The sequence below is a fragment of the Primulina tabacum genome, chromosome 15, assembly GCF_025594145.1.
Source record: "Primulina tabacum isolate GXHZ01 chromosome 15, ASM2559414v2, whole genome shotgun sequence".
Taxonomy (NCBI): domain Eukaryota; kingdom Viridiplantae; phylum Streptophyta; class Magnoliopsida; order Lamiales; family Gesneriaceae; genus Primulina; species Primulina tabacum.
The window spans coordinates 24839064-24863660 of NC_134564.1; the positions used below are offsets into that span (position 1 = coordinate 24839064).

General features: G+C 38.0%; 1 protein-coding gene across 4 annotated transcripts; it reads left to right on the top strand.

Annotated features, from left to right (window-relative positions):
* The first annotated feature begins 5281 nt into the window (after window positions 1–5281).
* Window positions 5282–10273, top strand: LOC142526626 (mannan endo-1,4-beta-mannosidase 2-like). Of its 4 annotated transcripts, none has more exons than XM_075631139.1 (6): window positions 5282–5299; window positions 5634–6278; window positions 6855–7052; window positions 8380–8502; window positions 9300–9511; window positions 9626–10273. In XM_075631139.1, exons 2-6 carry the CDS (start codon window positions 5907–5909, stop codon window positions 10035–10037), a joined length of 1317 nt encoding a protein of 438 aa, XP_075487254.1. In that variant the 5' UTR covers window positions 5282–5299; window positions 5634–5906; the 3' UTR covers window positions 10038–10273. The 4 variants fall into 4 exon arrangements, with proteins under 4 accessions (XP_075487254.1, XP_075487251.1, XP_075487252.1 ...); XM_075631136.1 differs by lacking the exon at window positions 5282–5299 and adding an exon at window positions 5325–5475; XM_075631137.1 differs by lacking the exon at window positions 5282–5299 and adding an exon at window positions 5400–5536.
* Window positions 10274–24597: the final 14324 nt, after the last annotated feature.

Below are 24597 nucleotides of genomic sequence, written 5' to 3' on the forward strand. Positions count from 1 at the left end.
TTTGCCCTATATCAGTCATGAGTTTAGGGGGAATGAAATACACCCTAGTAGTTGTTGATGATTTTTCAAGATTTACTTGGGTTATGTTTCTCAAATCAAAAGACCAAACTGCTGCACAACTGATTAAGCTTTTCAAAAGATTATTAAATGAAAAATCATTTGGAATTAACATAATAATGTTTGATCGAGGATGCGATTTTCTTACTCTTTTTATTTATATGCATTTACTTAGGGGGGGATGTCAATTTTAAATTGGTTAATTGATAAGACAATTGTCAGTTGGTCTTCAATTGAACTGATTCAGTTCTCAACTGATCACTCAGTTATTGACTTAACTGATCTTATAATATAGGTTAACTAAATATCGATCAAAAATTCCACAATAACTGATGTGACTGTTGAAATTACGCATTTACTTGTGTCATTCATTGAATAATGATGGGTAACGTGGCCCCATGTAATCCAACCGACTCTTATTCACAATTACACACCACGTACACACGTTTTATTCAAATCAATCTTGGACTGACACGTGTTCAAAAATTTGAACAGTCACCAACATAAATAATTGTGCCGCTCAATTTCAATTTCTTTAAGAGCATTTCTAACTCTCAGAGCAAATCAAACACACAAAGATTTTCTTCCTCGCAGATATCAAAACACTCAGAAATGGCAAGCCAAACACCCGCTTATATTCTTAGTGCAATGGCTATTGACTTTGAGTCGGTCCTTTCTGTAAAGGACGAAGCTGTTCGAAGCGTTTTTTTCAAACTGGAAGCAGCTGGACTTAATTAATTTCTTGGGTTATCAACTCAAGAAATTTATCCCAATGAGATTTAGGATTTATATGCCAATAGCTTCATCTCTGCTGACGGTAAAATCACTACAACCGTCAATAGTAAGTTGTTGATCATTGAAGAAGACTCCTTCAGCAATTTCTTCCAAATGCCTTCTGAAGGCTTAGCTCACTTTTCTGGAGTGAAGCTCTCTGATATTGAGGAAATGCAGACGCTATTATCTGCTGATGAACGGAAAATCAAGGTTTTCGATCCAAAGAAGGATCTGAAGCCAGAAATTCAGTTGCTAGCGGATATTGTGGCCAAGGGTGTACTCACCAAGGTAGGCTCATTTGCTGCCCTCACCCTTGAAAAATTTCAAGTCATGACTGCTATTATGGCTGGACGGAGACTGAACTGGTTACTATTATTTTCAACATCTTCAAGAACGTGCTTCAGTCCTCCAAACAATCCAAAGGTTTTTCTATGCCACTCAGCTACCTACTGAAAAACAAATGTTTGGGGGATGACTCTGTTGAAAAGTCGTCCAAATTCAAGGTCTTCACTGCCAAAAATGTTCAGCAACCAAAGACCAAGCTGGAAAAAAGAAGGAGATTGGGACGCAGACAGCTCCCAAATCAGTCAAGAAGACCAAGGACTTGGCTCAGAAAAATGCAATCAAGAGGAAATTGAATCGGAGAAAACTTCGTCTCAAAAAATCATGAAGAAGCCAAGGTTCTAAAAGACCAAACCAGCTGCTGCTGTGGAAACTGTCCTAGTTGAAAGATTGAAGCCAACTGGAGTAGAACAACGCCTCATCGCTATACCTATCAGGGCAGTTCCAGTTTCATCTTCAACTGAACATCAGCAACTTCCTCCAACTGATCCTTCAAAGAAGACTATCACTGAATCTGGTGAGAAACTGAAACAAGTTGGAGTCAGAGCACCACTCATCACTATCACCGGTCCAACTACACTGCTTTATGCTCGACCAAAGAGAGTAGTGATACATGAGAAAGTGGATTCAACTATGTCAGGGCTGAGAATTTCTCATGCCCTCACTGACCCAAAAGGTAGGAGCCAGTTGATTGAAGAGCCCAGACCAAACAGCCTGATTCAAACTCATATTGATTTGATATGAGAAGAAATAAATGAGTTTTCTGAATCAAAGTTGAAAGTGTATAATGAATGGGTCAGATATTAGGACTGAAGTGTTTGCCAGGCGATTGCATAAAACATTGGTTTTGAACAAGTTCATCGCCTTGGAAACAACAGTCCTAAAGACGATTAAAGCTGTCACGATTGCTCAAGCTCTGGAGAGGAGGAATTATTTCTTTATTCTAATGCATGTCAAGAAGCTAGCTGATGTCACAGCTCAGCTACGCGTGAACTATGATCCTACCAGTCCAACTGCCTACAATGACATAACAGTTTTTTACCAGCTGGACTCGGATCTTTTATCATTGCAGATGAAGATCAAAGATTGGGAAATGGATCAACAGTTGTATATTCCAGTAAATTCCCAAAGTTCACCCTCAGAGGAGCAGACTGAACCTTCAACAAATCTGTCAGAGCCATCCAAGGAAGCAGCTGCTAAACAAACTAAGCAAGTAACTAAATCTTCTTCCAAGGATGCTCAACCGTCATTTTATTCTCCTAAATCTCCTCCAGCAGGTCTTCAACTATACAGCGATGCTGTGTTGTCAATGGAAAATGTCGATGAAGTAGTACAATCAGTTGCCACTGACATCCAGCTAAACGTTTTAACTGATGAACCAGTTGAAGACCAGAACATAACTGAACAATCAGCCTCAGAGGCTGTTTTACAAGAACCTGAAAACAGAAGATGTGCCAAACAGAAGATGTGCCAGTGCCAGCTGATAAACAAATTGAAGAGCCTACCAGCTTAACTGCTGCTCAATCTTCCACCTCTGCTGAAGACACCCATCAGAAATCAGTTGAAGATACTATTCCATCATTAGTTCAACTGAGATTGAATCAACAAAATTAGCCTTAGTTATTTTCGATGACGAAGACAAGGAGAGAGAACATGATTCATCTGAATCTCTGTCTCCTGAAATACTAGTGACTGCTGAAATTATGCTCGAAGGAATTCAGTCCAGTTTGTACACTCTTATCTCAACCATTTCAGCTATGAAGTTAAACCAATTTCTGCACACATTGAAGATTGATTCTACAAAGGATAGTACTTTGAAGAGACTTAACCAGGTCACCAAAGACATTAATAACTTATTCTTCCTAGTAGATCAGTTGAAGAACGACAAAGTGACGGTTCCAGCTCTTTTCCAAACTCAAGACATGCTTATCAATCGGATTGATTTCATACAAACAAGCATGACAAAGCGAATGGATCTGATGCAGGAACAAATGATGAATGCCATATCTATTGTCACCTAAGAAGTCCGTACATTATCCAATAAATTTGGCGATGTTGACAAAAAGGGAGAAGAGCATAAAGAAGAACATCAACAACAGCTATATAATAATAGACCAAATCAACAAACTGATCAAGGACCAGCTGATAAAAGAACCAAGAAATAAAGAATAGTTCAGATCAGTTAGAAGACAGTCTCTACATTCAGTTATTAGTCTTGACAGATTTTCAGTCAGTAGAAGCTTATTTTATTCTGAGATTCTTTTACTCTTTCATTCTTGGTATGATCTGTACAGTGAAAGATTTTTTAATAAAACATTATTTTATCTACAAAATTCAGTTTGATCAGTTTATAAATTCTAAGTTTTGTCAAATACCAAAAAGTAGATAATTCTTGGAATTATAATTTCGGAGTTTGACAAATTGAGCGTGAAAAGATTGAAGAACTGATCAAGACAACTGAAGATAACTGAACTGAAGATGTGTAACTGATAGTTGCCCAAACTGAAGATTAATGCGCAAATTATTAAAGGCAACTGAACTGTTCAAAGCTAATTGAAACTGTGTAGTCAACTGGACGATCAATTAAGACTGATCAGTTACACATCAATCAATTAATCCTATCGGCTATAAAGAGTCAACTGATAAATTAGCTTGACACGTCATCAGTTAAAGAGTGTAGCCAACAACCGACAAATTATACAAGAGCAGACTGCAACTTATAGAAGAACGCCGCATTTCAAAAAAGCTATAGTGTACGATTGTGAGAAGCATGTTGACGTGTCTAACGTATATAAAGATTCAAATGCATTCATTGTTACCATTGGAGAACAAAGCCTATAAATAGTCGAGAAGATCAGCCGAGAAAAACTCTAGAAGCGCGTACATTCATTCTTGAGTTAACACAATTTGTAAACTCGACCCAGGTGTTACGCTTCGATCCAAAATTCTATTTAGGGCGCGGTGTCGAATTTTGGGTCGCAGTGTGTGTGGTGTGTCGAAATCGATAGATTTAGGATGGGGAACAAGTCGAACCAAGAAATCGATCTATACTCGAAGAAGATGCTAACCGAATTTGTGAGTCGAGCCCGATCCAACCAAAAATTTAGTGGTAAAAATCAAAATAATAAATTGAGTTCTAACTAATACATGATTATCTCTTTGGATTTCTTCCAAATCAATATCTTGTAGACTCATTGTTACAACATAGAGTGAGAAATCAAACAAATTTGAAAAAATTTGACAAAAAATGGTGATGTGAAGAATGATACAAAAAGAACTAGAAATGAGAAGATTGGGAAGAGTGGAGTGAGATGTAGGTCGTGTGGAAGATTGAGAAGAGTGGCTGCTGTGAGATGTAGGTCGTGTAAGTATTTTAGGTTTTTTATTAATTAAATTTTAAGTTTTATTATACATAAATTTAAAATTAAAATTTAAATACAATAATATTTGACAAAATTAGGTTTTAAATAAAGGATAAAAAATTAAAATACACTTGCATCTTTTTTTTGAATAAAAACGTGTAGTAGGCCCGATTTCCTCATTTTCCCATATAATGCCTACCCCGGAAATGGCCCATAATATAAAAATTATTCATAATGATCGATTACAAGAAAAACTGAATTCAACATTCAGATCTAATAACATTTGCATATAGCAGTTTGATATCCATCACTGTTTCATCTTCATATCCATTGGTTTGAACACCAATGTGGTGTTAATACCAATGTACATTGTAATGTAGGCGTTCAAATGTTTGAATGCCCACATTACCTTTTTTTATTATATATTATTTTATTATTACTTTTTTAAAGACAGTGAATGTGGTGGGTCAAACATTTATTATTTGTATATAAAAATAATAATAATTTAAATTTTTTAAATAATTTGAAATTGAATTTATGTAATGTAAAATAAGAATGAGATGAACGAGTGGACAACATAGACTTACAAATAATGAATGTTAATGTTAAAATGAATGTGATAGAATATATGTGTTAATATAATGTGTATGTGGCATGTTGACCCTACGATTTTTGGTGAGGTAATGAATGTTATAACAATAACGAATACCGATTTTCTAAAATTTTGTTGGGCTGTACACTACTCTTGATTCCTGCTATTGTTGGTATATGTTAGATTTTTTTGTTGTGCTCTCTCTTTCGTATGTGGTCTTTGTCTCACCCTCTTTCATCGCCACAATCAACTGCCCATTGGTTCTCATTACTTTGTATCTATATATTTATAAAATAAATTTATTAAACTCCCATTGTTAAAGCAAGAAAAACATACAATTGACACCCGGTATTCATTCATTCATTCCCTCTTCTCAATCTAACATAAGCAAAAAAACTTTTTGATGCAGGTTTTTGGTTTAGTGGGTAGCAGAATTTCTAATATTTTTTACTGTTCTTGGACTTTGGCTGTCGGTTTTAGCTAATATCCTGTATACTCTTTTGCAGAAAGAAATCTGGGTTGGCTTTCAATGTTTTTGTCATTATCTTGAACCCGAAGATTTTCTTGGAGGAAACTAGATAGATCTGAAAACGTGTCAAGAAAAGACCTATTTTGAATTTCTATGTTTTCTTGCAATTTCTGAGTTTTCGGCTCGATGGTGTCATCTTTATGGTTGTAGATACCGTTATCTTCTGAAGCTTCTGGATTTCTGGCCTAAGATTGTGCATTACACCCACGTTTTGTCTTGATTTCAGAGTGATACTGGTTGACCCATTTTGATGGTTAAAAGTGGCATTGTTGGGGGGAATGGGGTTTTCTACCCAATCGTTGGTTTTGCTTCATGCGTGGCTTTTATTTACTTGTCTTTTGGGGACTTGTGGATCGATGTTCGTAGTGACACAAAGCTGAGTTTTGTGGAAAGAAATGGCAGCCAGTTCATCGTGGATGGTAGGCCTTTCTATTTTAATGGATGGAACTCTTACTGGATGATGGATCATGCCGTTGACGTATCAAGGAAACATAGGATCAGAGCAGTACTGCAAGCTGGTGCGAAAATGGGACTCACTGTGTGTAGAACTTGGGCTTTCAATGATGGTGATTACAATGCTTTACAAATCTCCCCTGGCCGGTTCAATGAAAATGTTTTCAGAGTAAGATGAAATTTTTGTGTTTATCTGTTTTATTAGAGTATAATGAAGCTCTTCAGTTGCATAGAGTCTGACCTTTGCTTTCTGAACTTGATGATGGTCTAATGTTTTTTCCAAGATTTTGTCCCTAGTTTATGTTTATTTTATTCGGGAGTTTGTTTAATGCGATTTCAGTGATAATAGCTACATTTTCTGTGATCGAGGTAAATAGTCTATCTAATGTGGACTTCATTTTATCTGTTTCTGTGAGGATGTACTGTCTGTTTCTCCGATATATTACATTTAACTGAAGTTTAGGAAAATTGATACAAACTCTAGGATAGTTGATGAATCCTCAAGTTCATCACATTCGATATCTCTGAATGTGTAACCTGTTCAGAAATTAGAATTACAATAAAGAAGGGCTAGACTACCATTACATGCACCATCTTGAAACTTAACTTATGTGTTTGTTTCCCTTTCCTCTATTTATCAGATGTGTTTTTGATGACGATGGCCCACGAATTCTCGGATACGGTAGTTTAATAATGTTATCTTGATTTGAATGATCTTATGTACGAATTCCACATGCAATTTCAGGCCTTGGATCATGTTATTGCTGAAGCTAGAAAGTACGGGATTCGGCTAATCCTATGCTTGGTTAATAACTTGCAAGCGTATGGTGGAAAGACTCAATATGTTAAGTGGGCCTGGGAAGAAGACGTTGGCTTAAGTTCTTCCAATGACTCGTTCTTTTATGATCCGACTATCCGACACTATTTCAAGAATTATATTAAGGTAACTTAATTATTGATCATTTGTTCTCTCTTAATATTGTAACTTGTTAGGTGCCGCTTCAAATGGTCTTTAAAAAACCAAAAAAAAAAAATCGATAGTTTAGTTTGCTTACCTGGAAGCTGCAAACTAGTGAACATGATGTGTATGATTTTGGATTTTCTTTCCAAATTTAGAATGTTATAAATTGTGCTCACATCATGGAGCCTGCAAATTCTGATTATCTCGTATGATTCTAACATGTCAGCTCTTTACCTAAACTCAAAGCTCCTTCAATCGACAAAAATAATTTGAGCTTGGAAAATGTTGTGTTGTCTACTTTTCTCATTTGCTTTCCTCCATAGAATTTGAAACCTCATATTGAAGTGTAGTCCATCAAGTTCCATTCCGCACTTGTGATATTTATCGTCACAGGTAAATGCATTTATAATCTTTAGTCTTTACCTTCAGGTAGTGATGAACTACAAATGCTGTCTTTAGATGGTACCAAAAATGGAAACTCTCGAAAGTGTTGACTCATATGATGCCTCAAGTTATTTTGTAATAAAATTGAATTACTTGATAACGAAAACCTACTGTAAAATAAAGATCTTATTCCAAAAAAATACTGATGGGAAAGCCTGAGAGTTTATTCATTTTCAAATAAGAACACAAAACAGTTTGACCACTGGATTTCTCTCATCTAACTGTCAGATTTTCTCCGCCCCAAAATATTAGAGTCACATTTTAGCTATCCCAAAATAATTTCTACTGACTTTATACCCCTCTTTAACTATTGATCATCGGCCTATTCTTATCATGTAGGTCCTTGTATCTTTTATGTATCTAGAGTATGAAAAATATGTTATGTTTGACTATCTTTAACCTCCCATCTCTGGGAAGAATAGTGAAAATTATTGTTTTTCCAGAATTAATAAAGCCAGACGCATACTACTGACTTCTATTAATTTACACTTGAATCTTAAATTCAAAGTGCTGTCTCTTAAATTTGTAAGTTATCTTAATTTGGACGTCTTTAAATTCAGCCTAGAGATGTTCTATAATTTCAGTAATTCTTCTACGGAGTATTGCAGTGTTACATTGAAGATGATATATATATACATACATACATATATATGTAGTGACAAATCAGTTGAGAATGAACAAAATGAGAAAAAACTTGGCCACCGCTCGCATATGCATACCTTTCCTTTTTTTAAAAGAGCTGAAACTTAACCAATAGGATCGAGTTTTTGCTTTATTTTTCTTTCTTTTTTATTGGCAAACTTGAAAACTGAAGAATATTTAGCTCGGCCATTTAATTGTATTTTTCTGATTTCCTCTCTGGCAGACTGTTCTAACAAGGAAGAACACCATCACAGGGATTGAGTACAGGGATGATGCAACAATTTTTGCTTGGGAGTTGATCAATGAACCCCGCTGTATGACTGATAAATCTGGTGATACACTTCAGGCAAGTACAATGTTGTAAATGGCGGAGACGGTGACGGGGAAGTCAGCGACCGCCTACCACCTAGGCGGTTGATTTTTTTATCAATTTTTTATTGGCATTTATATATAATAATGCAATATAATTGCAAATAATCATCATTTTTATGTACTATATGTAATTAAATAATGTTTATTCATAAAAAAATCTTCATACAATATAATACAGTATAGACAAAGTGCAAATAAATATAAAAATGTAAACTAATAAGATAATTAAGATTGTGATTGATGGAGGCGACGGTTGGAGGCAGGTGATGACTGATAGTAGAGGACAGTTGAAACCAATAATAAATACAAAAGAAAGTAATGTTGAGCAGCTAATGGGATTTATTAGATTGCAGTCAGTTTGGAAACTAATCTTGTTAAGTTGTTCCAAAGATGCTCAAATGTCACTTTCCAATGCCAAAAATTTTGAACTACCTCACTGGACTAGTATGTAAAACATTATTTTCATGTCAGTCTCGTGTCATAGTTCTCGTCATACAAATAGTTGAATAATATCTTGTCCATCTTATTGTGATACGCCAATCCATTCCGAATGTGAATGGAAATTTTGAGCAACCTATGACCTGAGATTGAATAAATGTTGTATGCTTCTTATCCAATAGAGACACGGGTTCTTGGCCCAACCCCTCCAGATCTCTTTGTTTTTGCGTCTGTTCCATCCACGGACCAATCATAGTTTCTTTACTTGTCACGAAATTCTTGTTTATGTTTTAAGGTTTTTCTGGATTTAAATGACATCTTGTGTAACTGCAGGATTGGATAGAAGAAATGTCAACTTTTGTGAAGTCAATTGACAGGAAACATCTGCTGACTGTTGGTCTTGAAGGATTTTACGGACCGAAAAGTCCTAAACGGTTAACTGTCAATCCAGAGTGGTGGGCATCTGATGTAGGAACTGATTTTATTCGCAACTCGAAGATTTCAACCGTTGATTTTGCATCTGTACATATTTACCCTGATCATTGGTGAGCTGAGCTATTTATCTGCACATAATATGTTACACGATTTTATTTTTATCAGCTTTTCCATATTTGTACCTATTGACTTGAAATTCTGGATTCGCCCATTCCTGTTTGAAGGTCGCATGATAGGGTATTCGAATCTAGATTAAAATTTGCCGCCAAGTGGGTGCTATCTCACATTGAAGATGGTGACAAAGAGCTGAAAAAGCCAGTACTGTTCACAGAATTCGGCTTATCCAACGAGAACAAGGATTTTGACCATTCCCAACGAGAGAGATTCTTCAAAGTCATTCTTGATATCATCTACAAATCTGCCAAATTAAACCAGTCTGGTGCAGGGTCTTTAGTCTGGCAGTTCCTGGTTGAAGGGATGGAAGAGTTCAACGACGAATTCGGGATCATTCCATGGAACAGAGCATCAATATATCAGTTATTCACTGAACAGTCTTGTAGACTCGCGAGAATTCAAGGGGCTTTACCTTCACAAATGGAGTACTTGAGAAGACTATGTGCCACCCGGAGACTGTAAAAAAGAATACATATCTATACTATGTTACTTTACAGAATACATATCTTTACTATGTTAGACGAATCATTAAAAATCTATATGTGAGTGAGTGAGTGAGTGATATATGTTTGAATGTTTTGTTGGTTTTGGTTGATTGTTTCAGAGTGAAAGAAACAAGAATCAACATATAGAGGTGCATGATAATCATCCCTGTGAAAAAATATGTGATGAGATTTTTTGCTGCATTGTTCTTTGAATCTGTATCGAAGATAAAAGCATGAACGATCTACCATGCTAAGCAAATTGTTCCCTTTTGTAGCCCATTAAATGGTTGAGCGATAGAAATTTGGTACTTTTGCCCTGTAAGTAAATCAGTATAGGTTAAAAAAAGTCTAAACAAATACGTTCGGCGTGTTCTCGAGAAAAAAACGAGTTACTACTATATCGTAAAAAAACTTAACACTGAAAATGATGAGATCCTTAATCCCAATGAGATAAACCGTTGAGAACACTTCATCAATTCATATATAAAAGGTGAAAAAAAGTGAAATGTGGGCATTTTTAAAAAAAACGTAGAATATCAATCATGTTGGAGCGTCCCACAAAATCTACCGAAATTAATCAAGAATTCATCAAAGTGGACTTACTGCGAGACTCAAATCAATTATGGCATGGGTTCTTTGCATGTTCATCTAAGAAATATGGTCATGATTTTTTGACAGTGAATAAAAAACTAAAGGCAAAAACTTGTGTGAGACGGTTTCACGGGTCGTATTTTGTGAGACGAATATCTTATTTGGGTCATCCATAAAAAATATTACTTTTTATACTAAGAATATTACTTTTTATTGTGATAAAGATTTTTGAAACCGTCTCATAAGAGACATACTCAAAATTAAAAGCTGGAATACGAAATCAGTAAACAGGAAGTGTAGAAGCCATTTTTGGGAAAAAAAATTACTGGGAAAATGCCCATCTTTTCTCTTACCATAAGTCCACTCTTGGAATAAGATCATTCGAATTAACTCAAGTTAGAAACAACTTCATAATAAAGAAAACACATATAGACTTATTTGCTTGTAACAACTAAAGCAAATAATCAAATATGTAAAAGGCATGAGACACGTGAACACCCCAGATTTTGACAATTTCATATGCAAAATCATCCTATATATTATCTTCTATTTTAACTATAATATGAATTTTTGACAATATTATTATTTCAGAGAATGCTCAACTCTCTCGAGCCTTCTAAGTGCGTATTTTGTATAATAATTGTAAAAGAAAACCAGAATTTCATTCATTAACCACAAATAAAAATACGATAAATGTGAAAAATCACAATCTCAATTTTTTATAAATTTAATTTCATATACCTTTATAGATGGAAACAAAATCAAAATCTCATATTCATTAACCAATAAATCAGAATCTCATACACCTTTATAAATGTAAATCAAAATCTCATATTCGAAATTACTAAAATACAATGATTATCGACTTACATTGCTGAACTTGACCGTGAATTGCCTTTTTTGAAACCAGAAAGAGAGGCCATAGATCAGCGGATGGATTTGCTTGGGGAAAGTCTGATGGATTTTTATTTTACTGAGAAAAGAGTCGATGAATTTGGTAGATGGAGAAGAGATGATTATTTGGGTGAAGAAAATTATATATTTATGTAAATAACAAAAGAGAAAAATTGTAAACTTGGCTTTGTAGGGAGTTGAAACTAAAATTATGGTGTTGTCAGTTACTCATTTCTAATTTTACCCGTAAATTCCTTGTGTTCTCGTTGTTGATCCAATTAGTTCAAGTATGTGTTTAATTTCGGATCATCAGAGAAGAACATGTTAAATTTTGTATGAGCTGTGAATTATTTCACTATAGTAATGTTCCATCCATATAAGAAACTTATTCAGTAGCTTTAATCATTCAAATTGTCAATAATCTGTCAAAGTGCACCATATGATTTTGTCCTATCAGTGTTGAGCATAGCTTGTGTGAGCTATAAGAGTACTTTCTGGTCAGATTTATATGAATTGTTTAATATCATCACAATTTGGAGAGGATTAAAAAATTTAATATTTTACTTGTAAATTTATGAAGATTATAGTTCCCCTCAACTAAATCTTCCGAGTCTTTCCCCTGCTACTCTGCCTAGAGCTGCTTCTGGCTGTGGCAATAACATTTTGTTTATGTCATGGCCTTTCCTATTATAGATCATTAAAGTCCTCGGTGTTATATTTTAGGCTTGATTCTAAAATTGGTGCACATATATGAGATGTTCATGATATGTTATGGAGGGGGGAGAAATTGAAGAATTCCAATCTCTTTGTGAGGTTCAAAGCGATAAAGCAACCATAGAGATTTCCACTCGCTACAAAGGCAATTCTTAAGTTCTCCATGTTCCTGGAAACATTGGTAAAGGTAGCATTAAAAATTAAGATAATAATTTTTTTGGGGTATATTGAACAATCATATGTTTCTTGTCTGCTTTTGCAGATATTCAGTCATGACCTCATTGTTGTACTGATATTGAATTCTAAAAGATGGAGGCATGATCATCACAATATGTCCACCATTCTCTCAGGATTTCAAAATCAACGAAACAGATGTTTCTGATTCTATGCTGAAAAAGGAGTAGATTTGTGGAGTGTTATCCACATCTTCCGTTCGTAATTTTGCCAAACAGTTAGGTGTAACAATTTGTCGGAATTATAATTTCGGAGTTTGACAAATTGAGCGTGCAAAGATTGAACAACTGATCAAGATAACTGAAGGTAACTGAACTGGAGATTTGTACCTGACAGTTGCCCGAACCGAAGATTAATGCGCAAATTATTAAAGGCAACTGAACTGGTCAAAACTAACTGAAGCTATGTAGTTAACTGGACGATCAGTTAAGACTGATCAGTTGCACAACGATCAGTTAAGACTGATCAGTTACACATCATCAGTTAATCCTATCGGCTATAAAAATTCAACTGATAAATCAGCTTGACACGTCATCAATTTAAAGAGCGTAGCCAACAATCGACAATTTGTACAAGAGCAGTGGGAACGCCGCATTTCAGAAAAACTACAGTGTACGATTGTTAAAAGAATGTTGACGTGTCTATCTAATGAATATAAACATTCAAAAGCATTCATTGTTACAATTGGAAGCAAAGCCTATAAATAGCTGAGAAGATCAGCTGAGATAAAGTTACCCATTTACGAACGAAAAACAAAATACGTAAACCGAGTTACACAGTCAATTATGAAGTTACCAAGTTAGCAAGAACTCTGCGTATATTCATTCTAAGTCAACATTTGAGTTAAAGCTCTCAAAAGCTCACGTTTATCATACATATCCATAGTTTTCAGGCTATATTTTGAGCTTAAGCACAAACATTCATTGTTGTAATATTCGATCTTGTAGAGATCAGTTGTGCTTAGAAATTACATCAGTTGAGTACTGATAAAATTGTATTGATACTAAGAGTTTCAGTTTTGACAGTGTTAAGTCCAAACTGAAGTGGGTTTGCACAAAGTATTGTATAGATCAAAGTCTTTTAGTGAATATCCTATCCTCGAGATAGAAGGGGTGACGTAGGAGCGTTTGAAGTCTCCGAACATCCACAAATCTTGCATTCTTTATTATCAGTTTTATTATATCTTTCATTCAGTTTATTTCCGCACTTTCATTAGTTAACTGATTGACATTGACTACAAGATTCACGAATTCAGTTTATCATTAAACTGATTCATCCATCGAAAAGTTGTGAAAATTGTCAAGTGTTTATTAAACCCCCTTCTAAACACTTTATCACACCCAACCGATCCTAACAAGTGGTATCATAGTAGTTGAATCTTGTTTCTAAATATTTCCATCTTTACATCTGAATACCATGTCTTCCTTCAATAAGATTACAATGTTCTCCAGAGAAGAATTCGACGATTGGAAGATAAGAATGCAGGCTCACTTAGCTGCACTATACGATGATATGTGGAACGTCATAACTGACGGATCAATGATAATATTGAAGGCAAACACAGCAGTTGCAATAACTGATGGAGCACCCCATCGAATTGAAAAGCCTAGAGAAGAATGGACAACAGAAGATAAAAGAAAAACCAATTTGGATAATGTGGCTAAAGATATTCTGTACAAGACGTTGGATAAAATTACTTTTAGTAAAATATAGATGTGAAGAACAACAAAAGAGATCTGGGAGAAGTTGATCCAGCTATGCGAGGGCAATGAGCAGACAAAAGAAAATAAACTCTCAGTTGCTGTTCAGAAGTTTGACAATATTAAAATGAAGACTGGAGAGTTCATGAACGAGCACAATGAAAGAGTCAACGACATTATAAATGAACTGAATACACTTGGAAAAGTGTATTCAAACAAAGAAGTTGGACTGAAGGTGGTTTGAGGTCTTCCCAAGGAATGAGATGTCAAGACCATGGCTATGAGAGAGTCAAAAGACCTGAATAAGGTTGAATTACATGACTTATTTGCTGATCTAAAAGCTTATGAGTTTGAGATGCAGACAAGAGAATGAGAACCTTCTACACCAGCAGTTACAACTACTCTTAGTGCTCACAAACTGGAACCAACTGGTTCAATTGAAAAAACTGCAGATCAGCTAAGTAATGACGCCATGTCATTATTTGTGAAGAAATTTGGTAAATTCATGAGAAGAAACCAAGGTTCATTCCAAAGACATTATCAGAAGAACAATTCTAAGGAAGAACCAAACTCTTGCTTCAACTGTGGAAAGCAGGGACACTTTAGTGCTGAATGTCCAAAACCACAGAAGGACAGTAGACATTCAACTGAAAAAGAAAAGAAATCAGTTGAATACAAAAGAAGAGATAGGAATGAAAAAAGATCATTCAAGAAGAAACATGAAGTCCTGCTATCTGAAGAAGGCAAATCAAAATGGACAGAGACTTGACAGTGAAAATTCAGAGTCAGAGAGCTCGAGCAGCTCCAGTGATGATGAAGAAGAAGTTAAGTGCTTAATGGCAAATGATGCAGAACTGGAGTCAACAAGTGAACATGTATTTGACTTCAGCTCTACTGATTTTACACGAGAAGAACTCATTGCCACTTTGCATGACATGATGAATGAGTATTACAAACTTGCTCGCTCTTTTGAAAAAGGCAAAGCTGAGCAAACTGATCCCAAAGACAACAAAGCTGAAATTGATGAGTCAGTTGAATTGTTGAGTCTGAAAAGGGAGATTGCAAAGCAAAAAGCTGAAATGATCGAGAACCAATCTTTGATTCATCAGTTGAAAAATGAGATTTCAAAACAAATTGACTTGATTCAGGCTTGGAATAAGTCATCAGTCACTCTGAATGAAATGCAGAGTTTGCAAAAATCAGTTGTTGATAAAACTGGTTTGGGCTTCAATAACATTAATTATAATGGCCCGAAAATTCGTGTTTGAAAATTTACGAAAAAATTTAAAATTTTCTATTTAAAATAATTAAAATGCCTCATTCACCAAAATAAACTGATAAATTAAGTTTAATGTTCAAAATAGCAGCGGAAGAAATTATTGTTCGCAAAATAACAAGTTTAAAGTAATCCAACAACTGATAAAAATGTTTGAGCATAAAAATGGTAAATGCCGTAAATGAGGTCCTCGGGTTCCACTACTGCCGACCCAAGCTGGCTCACTGGTCCCCGCCCTCGGTCTCGACCTCATCCGTACCTACAACAATCAAGTCTAGTGAGTCTAAAGACTCAGCATGCATATATCGTAAATAACGAGTAAATAATATAGTAAAATTGCATGGGATAAAATATCATGTCATGAGAGATAATGTGAAAATAACTTATCATGAGCAATTATAATACGTGCATAACTGACTGAAAATCATAAGTGAAATGTTTGCTCAATCGAGCCCTGTCATAAAATAACATGTCATAAATTTTCTGTTCAGATTATGTTCTACGCAAGTGGCCCCTGCACTGAACTGAACTGAACTGACCGGTAACTGGCGACCGGGTGAAGTAATGAACGTCTGATCAGACTAATGCCACAGTATACTGGGTGAAACTGAACTGAACTGACCGGTAACTGACGACCGGATGATACAATGATCCCATGATAGTGAAATGGCCACAAGCAATATCGCATAAATATCAAAAATGAATATTTTTATGCACGTAATATAATTAAATGGCATAATTAAATATCCTGTATTATTTTACCACATGGATTTGTTCATTTCCAGGCTCGCTGCGACCTAAATTTACCATGAGAAATGTGCAAATGATTTAACTTGACCAAACTATGTAATTAAATCTCAAAAATGGCACCATTACGCCTAACGACTTCGTATTTAATCATGACTCCGTACTAACCCGAAACAACACCGAACCATCATATAGTCATGATTAAAATACGCCTAAAATGATGAAATAATGCTCCTAAAATGGTAAGGGCCGAAATTTTGGTGAATGGAGGCCAAAACATGAAACGCTCTTTCGAGAGTCAATTTGACACATCGCACCGTAATTCCTCGTACGACCTCTAAAATGATCCCAATCACAAACGGCCAAAAACATGACCTTCCCAACTTGATGAGGCACTGTCCAGTCCAAGGCCATAGGCTATAAGCCAACCAAGAACTCGAACGAGCCTCTGAACCAACGCACCACTTGCTGTCAACAAAAATACAGCAGCCGTGCCTTCGCTTCCTTGTGTCGTTTTCGAGACAACCGGCCATTAGGGCTTGAACCACTGACTAGAGGCTCTTAAGAATATCCTAGGGTATGGTTTGAACCATGGCTAAGGGCCCTAGGCCAGCCACAATTCGAACCATACCATAAATGCGCCGCACGTCCCACCCGAGACCAAATCTGCGCTCATGGGGATTATTGCTTCGTTTGCTGTCATGGACCTTTCCAGTGGCCTTTTGATTGACCATGGCATGATCTAGACATCATAAGGTATGGTATAAACTATGGCTAAGGGCTAAAAAGCCAACCAAGGTCCACCCCAATGCCATATACTTGAAACTCACACATGCAGAAATGAAAGGAGGTCGAAGGGATTGTCTTGTTTTGTTTGAAAACCGTTGCAACCATGGACCAAGCCTTGAAAGGCCGACTTGGTCATGTCTTAGAAATGCCAAGGAGGTGTCCCAACCATGGCTATAGCCCCTAGGGCAGCCAAGACCAAATACGTCCTCCTTTGACAGCAGGAATCAAAAATCGAAACTCAAAGTGACACTAAGGATGAGTTGCTATAAATTCTGAATTTTAGCATGCATAGGGCTTGAACCAATGGACCACCGTGATCCTAATACATCCTAGAATGTGCCTAGGGGCAGCCTTGGGAGCCTGGACACGAGCCAACACCTGAAACGATCAACACAAGCCAAACCGTGAGTAGCACAAGGAAAGGGGCCGAAAATCTGCATCTTTTATTTTGAAAAGTTCTTGATATATTTCGGTTTTGCTAATAAGATCATGGACAAATATGGTTTAAAAACATGTATATGACTTGATTGAAGAGCAAGGAAAAATATAAACATGCCTTGGTTTCGTTTTGAAAAGAAAACGAACGAAACGACGACGCGGCGCGGAGGAGGCGGAGTGATCTTCTTGATCTTCCTTCTACTCAATTATTTTCTCTCTTACTCAAGCTATGAGGCTCACAAAAATGCTCTGAAATGCTCTCAAATTTTTGGTGCAAGGGGAGAGGAAATGATGGTTAGGAGAGTGAGGGGGAATGGGTTGCAATATAAAAGGGATGGCAAGACCAAGTCTTGCTCTCTTTTGAAATTTGAAATGGTTTGATATCAAAATTATTGTTGGAGGGTTAGATGGGATGTGACCGATTCTTCATGCTAAACAAGGTTAGGATAATGATCTAATATTAATTAATGGGGTTTAATAGATGAAAGGATTATCATGCCAAGAAATAATAAAGAAGGAGTCAAAGGTGGTGAGTTGTCAAAGAATTGTTGTCTCATTAAGGGGTGGCCGAAATTTGAAATAAAAATGAAGGGAAATATTGTTTAGTTAGTGTATTTTAAATCTTTAGAGTCTTACCTATCTTTTAAATAACTTAGTGAATTAACACCTTAATTATGGAACCTAAATGAACTTATTTCCTACTTACCTCAAGTTACTTAAATAATTCCTTTAAACCTCCTTTTAACTTAAATTAACTTATTAGCTAGCTAAAATAAATTCTGGGAATGATTTCTAAATCTTAAATTTTATCTCAAAACTCCAACTCCAGTCCGGACCTCACTGAATTAACTGAAAAGATAAAAATTTAAACTACTGCATAAAATAATTAACTTTAAAGGAAAGAATAAATACTCATGCAAAAATAATAAAATCATTTTAATTTAAAATACTAGAATTATGCATGGCTTATACGTAGTCTAATTTACGGGTTCTACAACTCTCCCCCTTTTAAAGAAATTTCGTTCTCGAAATTAAAACTTACCGAATAACTCGGGGTACCGACTCCTCATCTCTGGCTCAGACTCCCACGTAGCTTCCTCCTCTTAATGGTTGAGCCATTTGACTTTCACTCGCTTAACTAGCTTGTTCCAAAGCTTCTTCTCCTGTCTGTCTAAGATCTGCACTGGTCTCTCCTCATAAGACAGGTTCGGAGTAAGCTGCAACGGCTCAAAGTTCAAGACACGCGAAGGATTCGCCATGTACTTCCTCAGCATGGAGACATGGAACACATTGTGTACTCCGGCCATATTCGACGGAAGAGCAACACGATAAACTAACGTCCCAACTCTGTCGAGGATCTCAAATGGTCCAATGAATCTCGGACTGAGTTTTCCTTTCTTCCCAAATCGCATGACACCCTTCATAGGTGCTACCTTCACAAAGACATGGTCGCCAACGGCAAACTCTAGGTCTCTCCTCCTCTGATTTGCATAACTTTTCTGTCGACTCTGAGCAGTCTCATCCTATCACGGATTTTGACTACTACATCGGCAGCCTACTGAATAATCTCCGGACCCAACTCTAATCTCTCCCTTACTTCGTCCCAATGAACAGGAGATCTGCACTTGCGGCCATATAGTGCTTCATACGGAGCCATACCAATAGACGACTGAAAACTATTGTTATAGGTGAACTCTACCAATGGCAAGTTCGACTCCCAACTCCCAGAGAAATCAATAACACAAGCACGGAGAAGATCTTCTAAAATCTGAATAACTCGCTCTGAGTGCCCATCTGTCTGAGGATGGAAAGCTGTGCTAAACAGCAACTTCGTACCCATAGTCGAATGCAAACTCTTCCAAAATGAGGAAGTGAATCTGGGATCTCTGTCAGATACGATAGAAACTGGAATACCATGAAGTCGGACTATCTCCCAGATATACAACTCTGCATACTGAATCATGGTGAAAGTCGTCTTAATAGGAAAGAAGTACGCTGATTTGGTAAGACGATCTACAATCACCCAGATAACATTTGATCCTCTGACTGACTTCGGCAAGCCGGTCACAAAGTCCATGATAACATTCTCCCACTTCCACTCGGGAATAGGAAGAGGCTTGAGCAAACCTGCTGGTCTCTGATGCTCTGCCTTCACTAACTGGCAAGTCAGACATTCGGATACAAACCGTATGATGTCTTTCTTCATCCCAGGCCACCAATACAATGACTTCAGATCTCGGTACATCTTCGTACTCCCTGGATGAATAGAGTACGACGACATGTGGGCGTCTGATAAAATATCTGCTTGGATAGAACCACTGCTAGGAACCCACATCCTGTCTCAGTATCTCACAATACCGTCGCTAACTGAATACAAGATACTGCCCTTGGCTTCATCTCTCTTCTTCCACTGCGCCAATTGCTCATCTGCTGACTCACCACTATGAATACGGTCTAGAAGAGAGGACTGAATAGTCAAGGTAGATAAACGGGGAACTCTACCTTGAGGATATGACTCTAGATCAAACCTCTGCATCTCAAGCTGAAGAGGTCTCTGAATCGTCAAATGAGCCATCACTGCGACTTGTCTGCTCAAAGCATCTGCAATTTCATTAGCTTTACCCGGGTGGTAGCTAATGTCACAGTCATAATCCTTCACAAGCTCCAACCAACGCCTCTGACGCATGTTCAGCTCCTTCTGCGTAAAGAAATACTTGAGGCTCTTGTGGTCGGTAAAGATCTGTCACTTCTCTCCATACAAATAATGTCTCCAAATCTTCAGGGCAAATACTACGGCTGCCAACTCTAGATCATGGGTAGGGTAGTTCTTCTCATGGATTTTCAACTGACGAGAAGCATACGCTATCACCTTCCCATGCTGCTTCAATACTGCGCCCAAACCGAGCTTCGAAGCATTGGTGTACAAACAAAATCTCCGGGCCCTGACGGAATGGCCCAAAACTGGTGCTGAGATAAGAGCTTGCTTCAAAGTATCGAAGCTCTTCTGACACTCCTCACTCCACACAAATTTAGCATTCTTCTTGGTCAATGATGTGAGTGGAATGGCAATAGAGGAGAATCCCTTAATGAACTTCCGATAATATCCTGCTAGCCCAAGAAAACTGCGGATCTCTGATGCATTCTGCGGCACAACCCAATCTCTGACTGCGGCAACTTTCGCTGGGTCTACCTCAATACCACTGCTAGAAACAATGTGGCCTAAGAACGCCACCTTCTCTAACCAAAATTCGCACTTACTGAACTTTGCGAATAACTTGTGCTTCTGCAAGGTCTGCAGCACTGTGGTGAGATGTCTGCTATGATCCTCCTGATTCTTGGAGTAGACGAGAATGTCGTCTATAAATACTATCACAAACTGATCAAGATACAGCTGAAATACGCGATTCATGAGATCCATTAAGATCGCTGGCGCATTCGTGAGACCGAACGACATCACAAGGAACTCATAGTGGCCATAACGAGTCCTAAAAGCAGTCTTGGAAATATCGGCATCTTTCACCCTCAACTGGTGATAACCGGAACGTAGATCTATCTTGGAGAATATCGAAGCTCCATGCAACTGGTCAAACAAATCCTCAATCCTCGGAAGTGGGTATTTGTTCTTCACTCTAACCCTGTTCAACTCCCGGTAGTCAATGCAAAGCCTCATAGAGCCATCCTTCTTCTTCACAAATAAGACTGGCGCGCCCCATGGTGAAAAACTCGGGCGAATGAACTCCTTGTCTAGAAGTTCCTGAATCTGCTTCTTAGGCTCTGCCATCTCTGTCGGTTCTAGTCGGTTCGGTGCTTTGGATATCGGAGCCGTACCTGGCATAAGCTCAATAGAAAACTCCACATCTCTCTCGGGTGGCATACTAGAGACGTCCTCAGGAAAAACGTCTAAGAAATCTCTAACAATAGGAACATCTGTGGCTGACTGACTGGGTGCCTCGGGGACAGATATAAAAGTCGCTAGAAATGCCCGACACCCTCTATGCATGAGCTTCCTAGCCAGGAAATAAGGTATAATGCACTGTAAAGGAAAGTATCTGTCTGGCTCAAATAAGAACTGTGCCATCCCAGGCGGTCGGACTAGAACAGATCTCCGCTGGAAGTCGATCAAAACTCTGTTCCTTAGAAGCCAGTCCATTCCCAGAATGATGTCAAACTCTGGCATCGGCAACACGATCAGATCCGCATAAACGAGGTTGCCATGGAGCTCAAGATCTATGTCTCGGATCACATTGGTAGCTGCTATCTCCTCACCAGAAGGTAATACTACCGAATAGGCTACATCTAGCCCAATGGTCTTGACCTTGAGGAAATTAGCAAAGGTCTCCAAAATAAAGGAATGAGTAGCCCCTGAATCTATTAAGGCCTTCGTAGCGGAACCAGATATAAAAATTCTCCCTGAAAGATCGGAACTCTAAGTTGAACCCAATAGTTACAAGAACTAAACTTATAGACATGCAAAGGCCAGAGTTCTTCTAACCTAATTCCCGAAAATAATACTGAGTAGAGCATGCAATCCTACTGCAATTCTATGTCAAAAATCTTAACACAAAACATTAAACCCCAAATGTAAACTTAAAGCTTAAAGGTACCTGTCATAAGCATGGTCTCCGGGTTCGTCTCCGTGGCATGGAGAGCAAAAACTCTGCCTTGGGTAGGCAGATTCCTCTGAGGGCACTGCAGAAGTAAGTGGTCTGAACTACCACACTTATAACACTTCCCTGAACCAAACATACATGCTCCAGGATGGCGGCGTGAGCACTTGGGACAGACTGGGTGCTCAAAGGTCCTTGGGACTGCACGTCCCTGATGCTGCTGCCTCTGTCCTCTGTTCTTGGGTGGGCCATGGAAAGGCCTCTTGTTCTGATGCTGCTGCTGAGGAGGAGGGCGGTGTGGTACTGGGTCTGGTTGCTTACCTTGGCGGTCCCTCTCAATGTCGATCTGATCTTGCTCTGCAGCAAGAACTCTGGAAACCGCGATTTCAAAAGTAGTAGGGTCCTGCCACTCTAACATCGCGGCGCAAGATCGGCCGCAGACCATCCATAAAGTGTCTCAGTTTGGCTCCAGCATCACTAGTCGATCAGGGGCACAAAGTGGCAACCCCTCTCAAACTTACGGACGAACTTCGTAACAGTCAGATCACCCTGCCTCAGGGTCATGAACTCCCTGGTCAACCTGGAATGCACCTCATCAGTAAAATATTTGGAGTAGAATACCTCCGTGAAGCACGTCCAACTCAGCGTAGCCAAGTTCAAAGCTACTGATGCTCCTTCCCACCATAAGCGAGCATCTCCTCCGAACAGATAGGTGGCACATAGAACTCTGTCTGCATCTCCAAGCTCCATGAACTCGAAGATAACCTCGAGGGACTTGATCCAGCCCTCGGCAATCATGGGGTCCGTCGTCCCTGAAAACTCCTTAGGACGCATCTTCATGAATCTCTCGTAAGTAGCCTCGGGCCCTGTCGGCTTGGCTGCCACAACATGGTTCCCCGCAAACTGTGCGAAGAACTGAGTCATCCCAGCTAGCATCTGGGCATTCATGTCAGGTGGAGGTGGTAAGTTCCTCCCCTGCCTCTGGTTCATGCCGTCCTCCTGGTGAGGCTCATCCTCTCTAGTGCGCTCGAGAATGAGTCTAGGGGGCATACTGTTCCATACATAACCCATACATAACCAACATGCATAATTCCATAATTTATTTAAATTTAAATGCTGAACAATAAAAATCTGGACGTAAAATATTTCATGAAAATATGCTGTCCGAATATTTCATGCTTTAAATAAAATGAGTAAATGTAAAACTTACAGACCGAAGACGTGACTCCATGAGCTTCTCGTGGTCAGTAGTAGTACAACCCTTTACAGAACCATTGCTCTGATACCAGCTATAATGGCCCGAAAATTCGTGTATGAAAATTTGCGGAAAAATTTAAAATTTTCTTTTTAAAATAATTAAAATGCCTCATTCACCAAAATAAACTGATAAATCAAGTTTAATGTTCAAAATAGCAGCGGAAAAAATTATTGTTCGCAAAATAACAAGTTTAAAGTAATCCAACAACTGATAAAAATGTTTGAGCATAAAAATGGTAAATGCCGTAAATGAGGTCCTCGGGTTCAACCACCGCCGACCCAAGCTGGCTCATTGGTCCCCGCCCTTGGTCCCGACCTCATCCGTACCTACAACAATCAAGTCTAGTGAGTCTAAAGACTCAGCATGCATATATCGTAAATAACGAGTAAATAATATAGTAAAATTGCATGGGATAAAATATCATGTCATGAGGCATAATGTGAAAATAACTTATCATAAGCAATTATAATACGTGCATAACTGACTGAAAAGCATAAGTGAAATGTTTGCCTCAATCGAGCCCTGTCATAAAATAACATGTCATAAATTTTCTGTTGAGATTATGTTCTACGCAAGTGGCCCCTGCACTGAACTGAACTGAATTGACCGGTAACTGGCGACCGGGTGAAGTAATGAATGTCTGATCAGACTAATGCCACAGTATACTGGGTGGAACTGAACTGACCGGTAACTGACGACCGGATGATACAATGATACCATGATAGTGAAATGGCCACAAGCAATATCGCATAAATATCAAAAATGAATATTTCATATTTTTATGCACGTAATATAATTAAATGGCATAATTAAATATCCTGTATTATTTTACCACATGGATTGGATCGTTCCCAGGCTCGCTGCGACCTAAATTTACCATGAGAAATGTGAAAATGATTTAACTTGACCAAACTATGTAATTAAATCTCAAAAATGGCACCATTACGCCTAACGACTTCGTATTTAATCATGACTCCGTACTAACCCGAAACAACACCGAACCATCATATAGTCATGATTAAAATACGCCTAAAATGATGAAATAATGCTCCTAAAATGGTAAGGGCCGAAATTTTGGTGAATGGAGGCCAAAACATGAAACGCTCTTTCGAGAGTCAATTTGGCACATCGCACCGTAATTCCTCGTACGACCTCTAAAATGATCCCAATCACAAACGGCCAAAAACATGACCTTCCCAACTTGATGAGGCACTGTCCAGTCCAAGGCCATAGGCTATAAGCCAACCAAGAACTCGAACGAGCCTCTGAACCGACGCACCACTTGCTGT

Excerpts from the sequence above, each read along its gene's own strand:
- LOC142526626 (XM_075631139.1), top strand. The coding sequence starts at position 5,907 with ATGGTTAAAAGTGGCATTGTTGGGGGGAATGGGGTTTTCTACCCAATC. Across the intron at positions 6,279-6,854 it reads TCAATGAAAATGTTTTCAGA|GCCTTGGATCATGTTATTGC; the intron begins GTAAGATGAAAT and ends ATGCAATTTCAG. Across the intron at positions 7,053-8,379 it reads ATTTCAAGAATTATATTAAG|ACTGTTCTAACAAGGAAGAA; the intron begins GTAACTTAATTA and ends CCTCTCTGGCAG.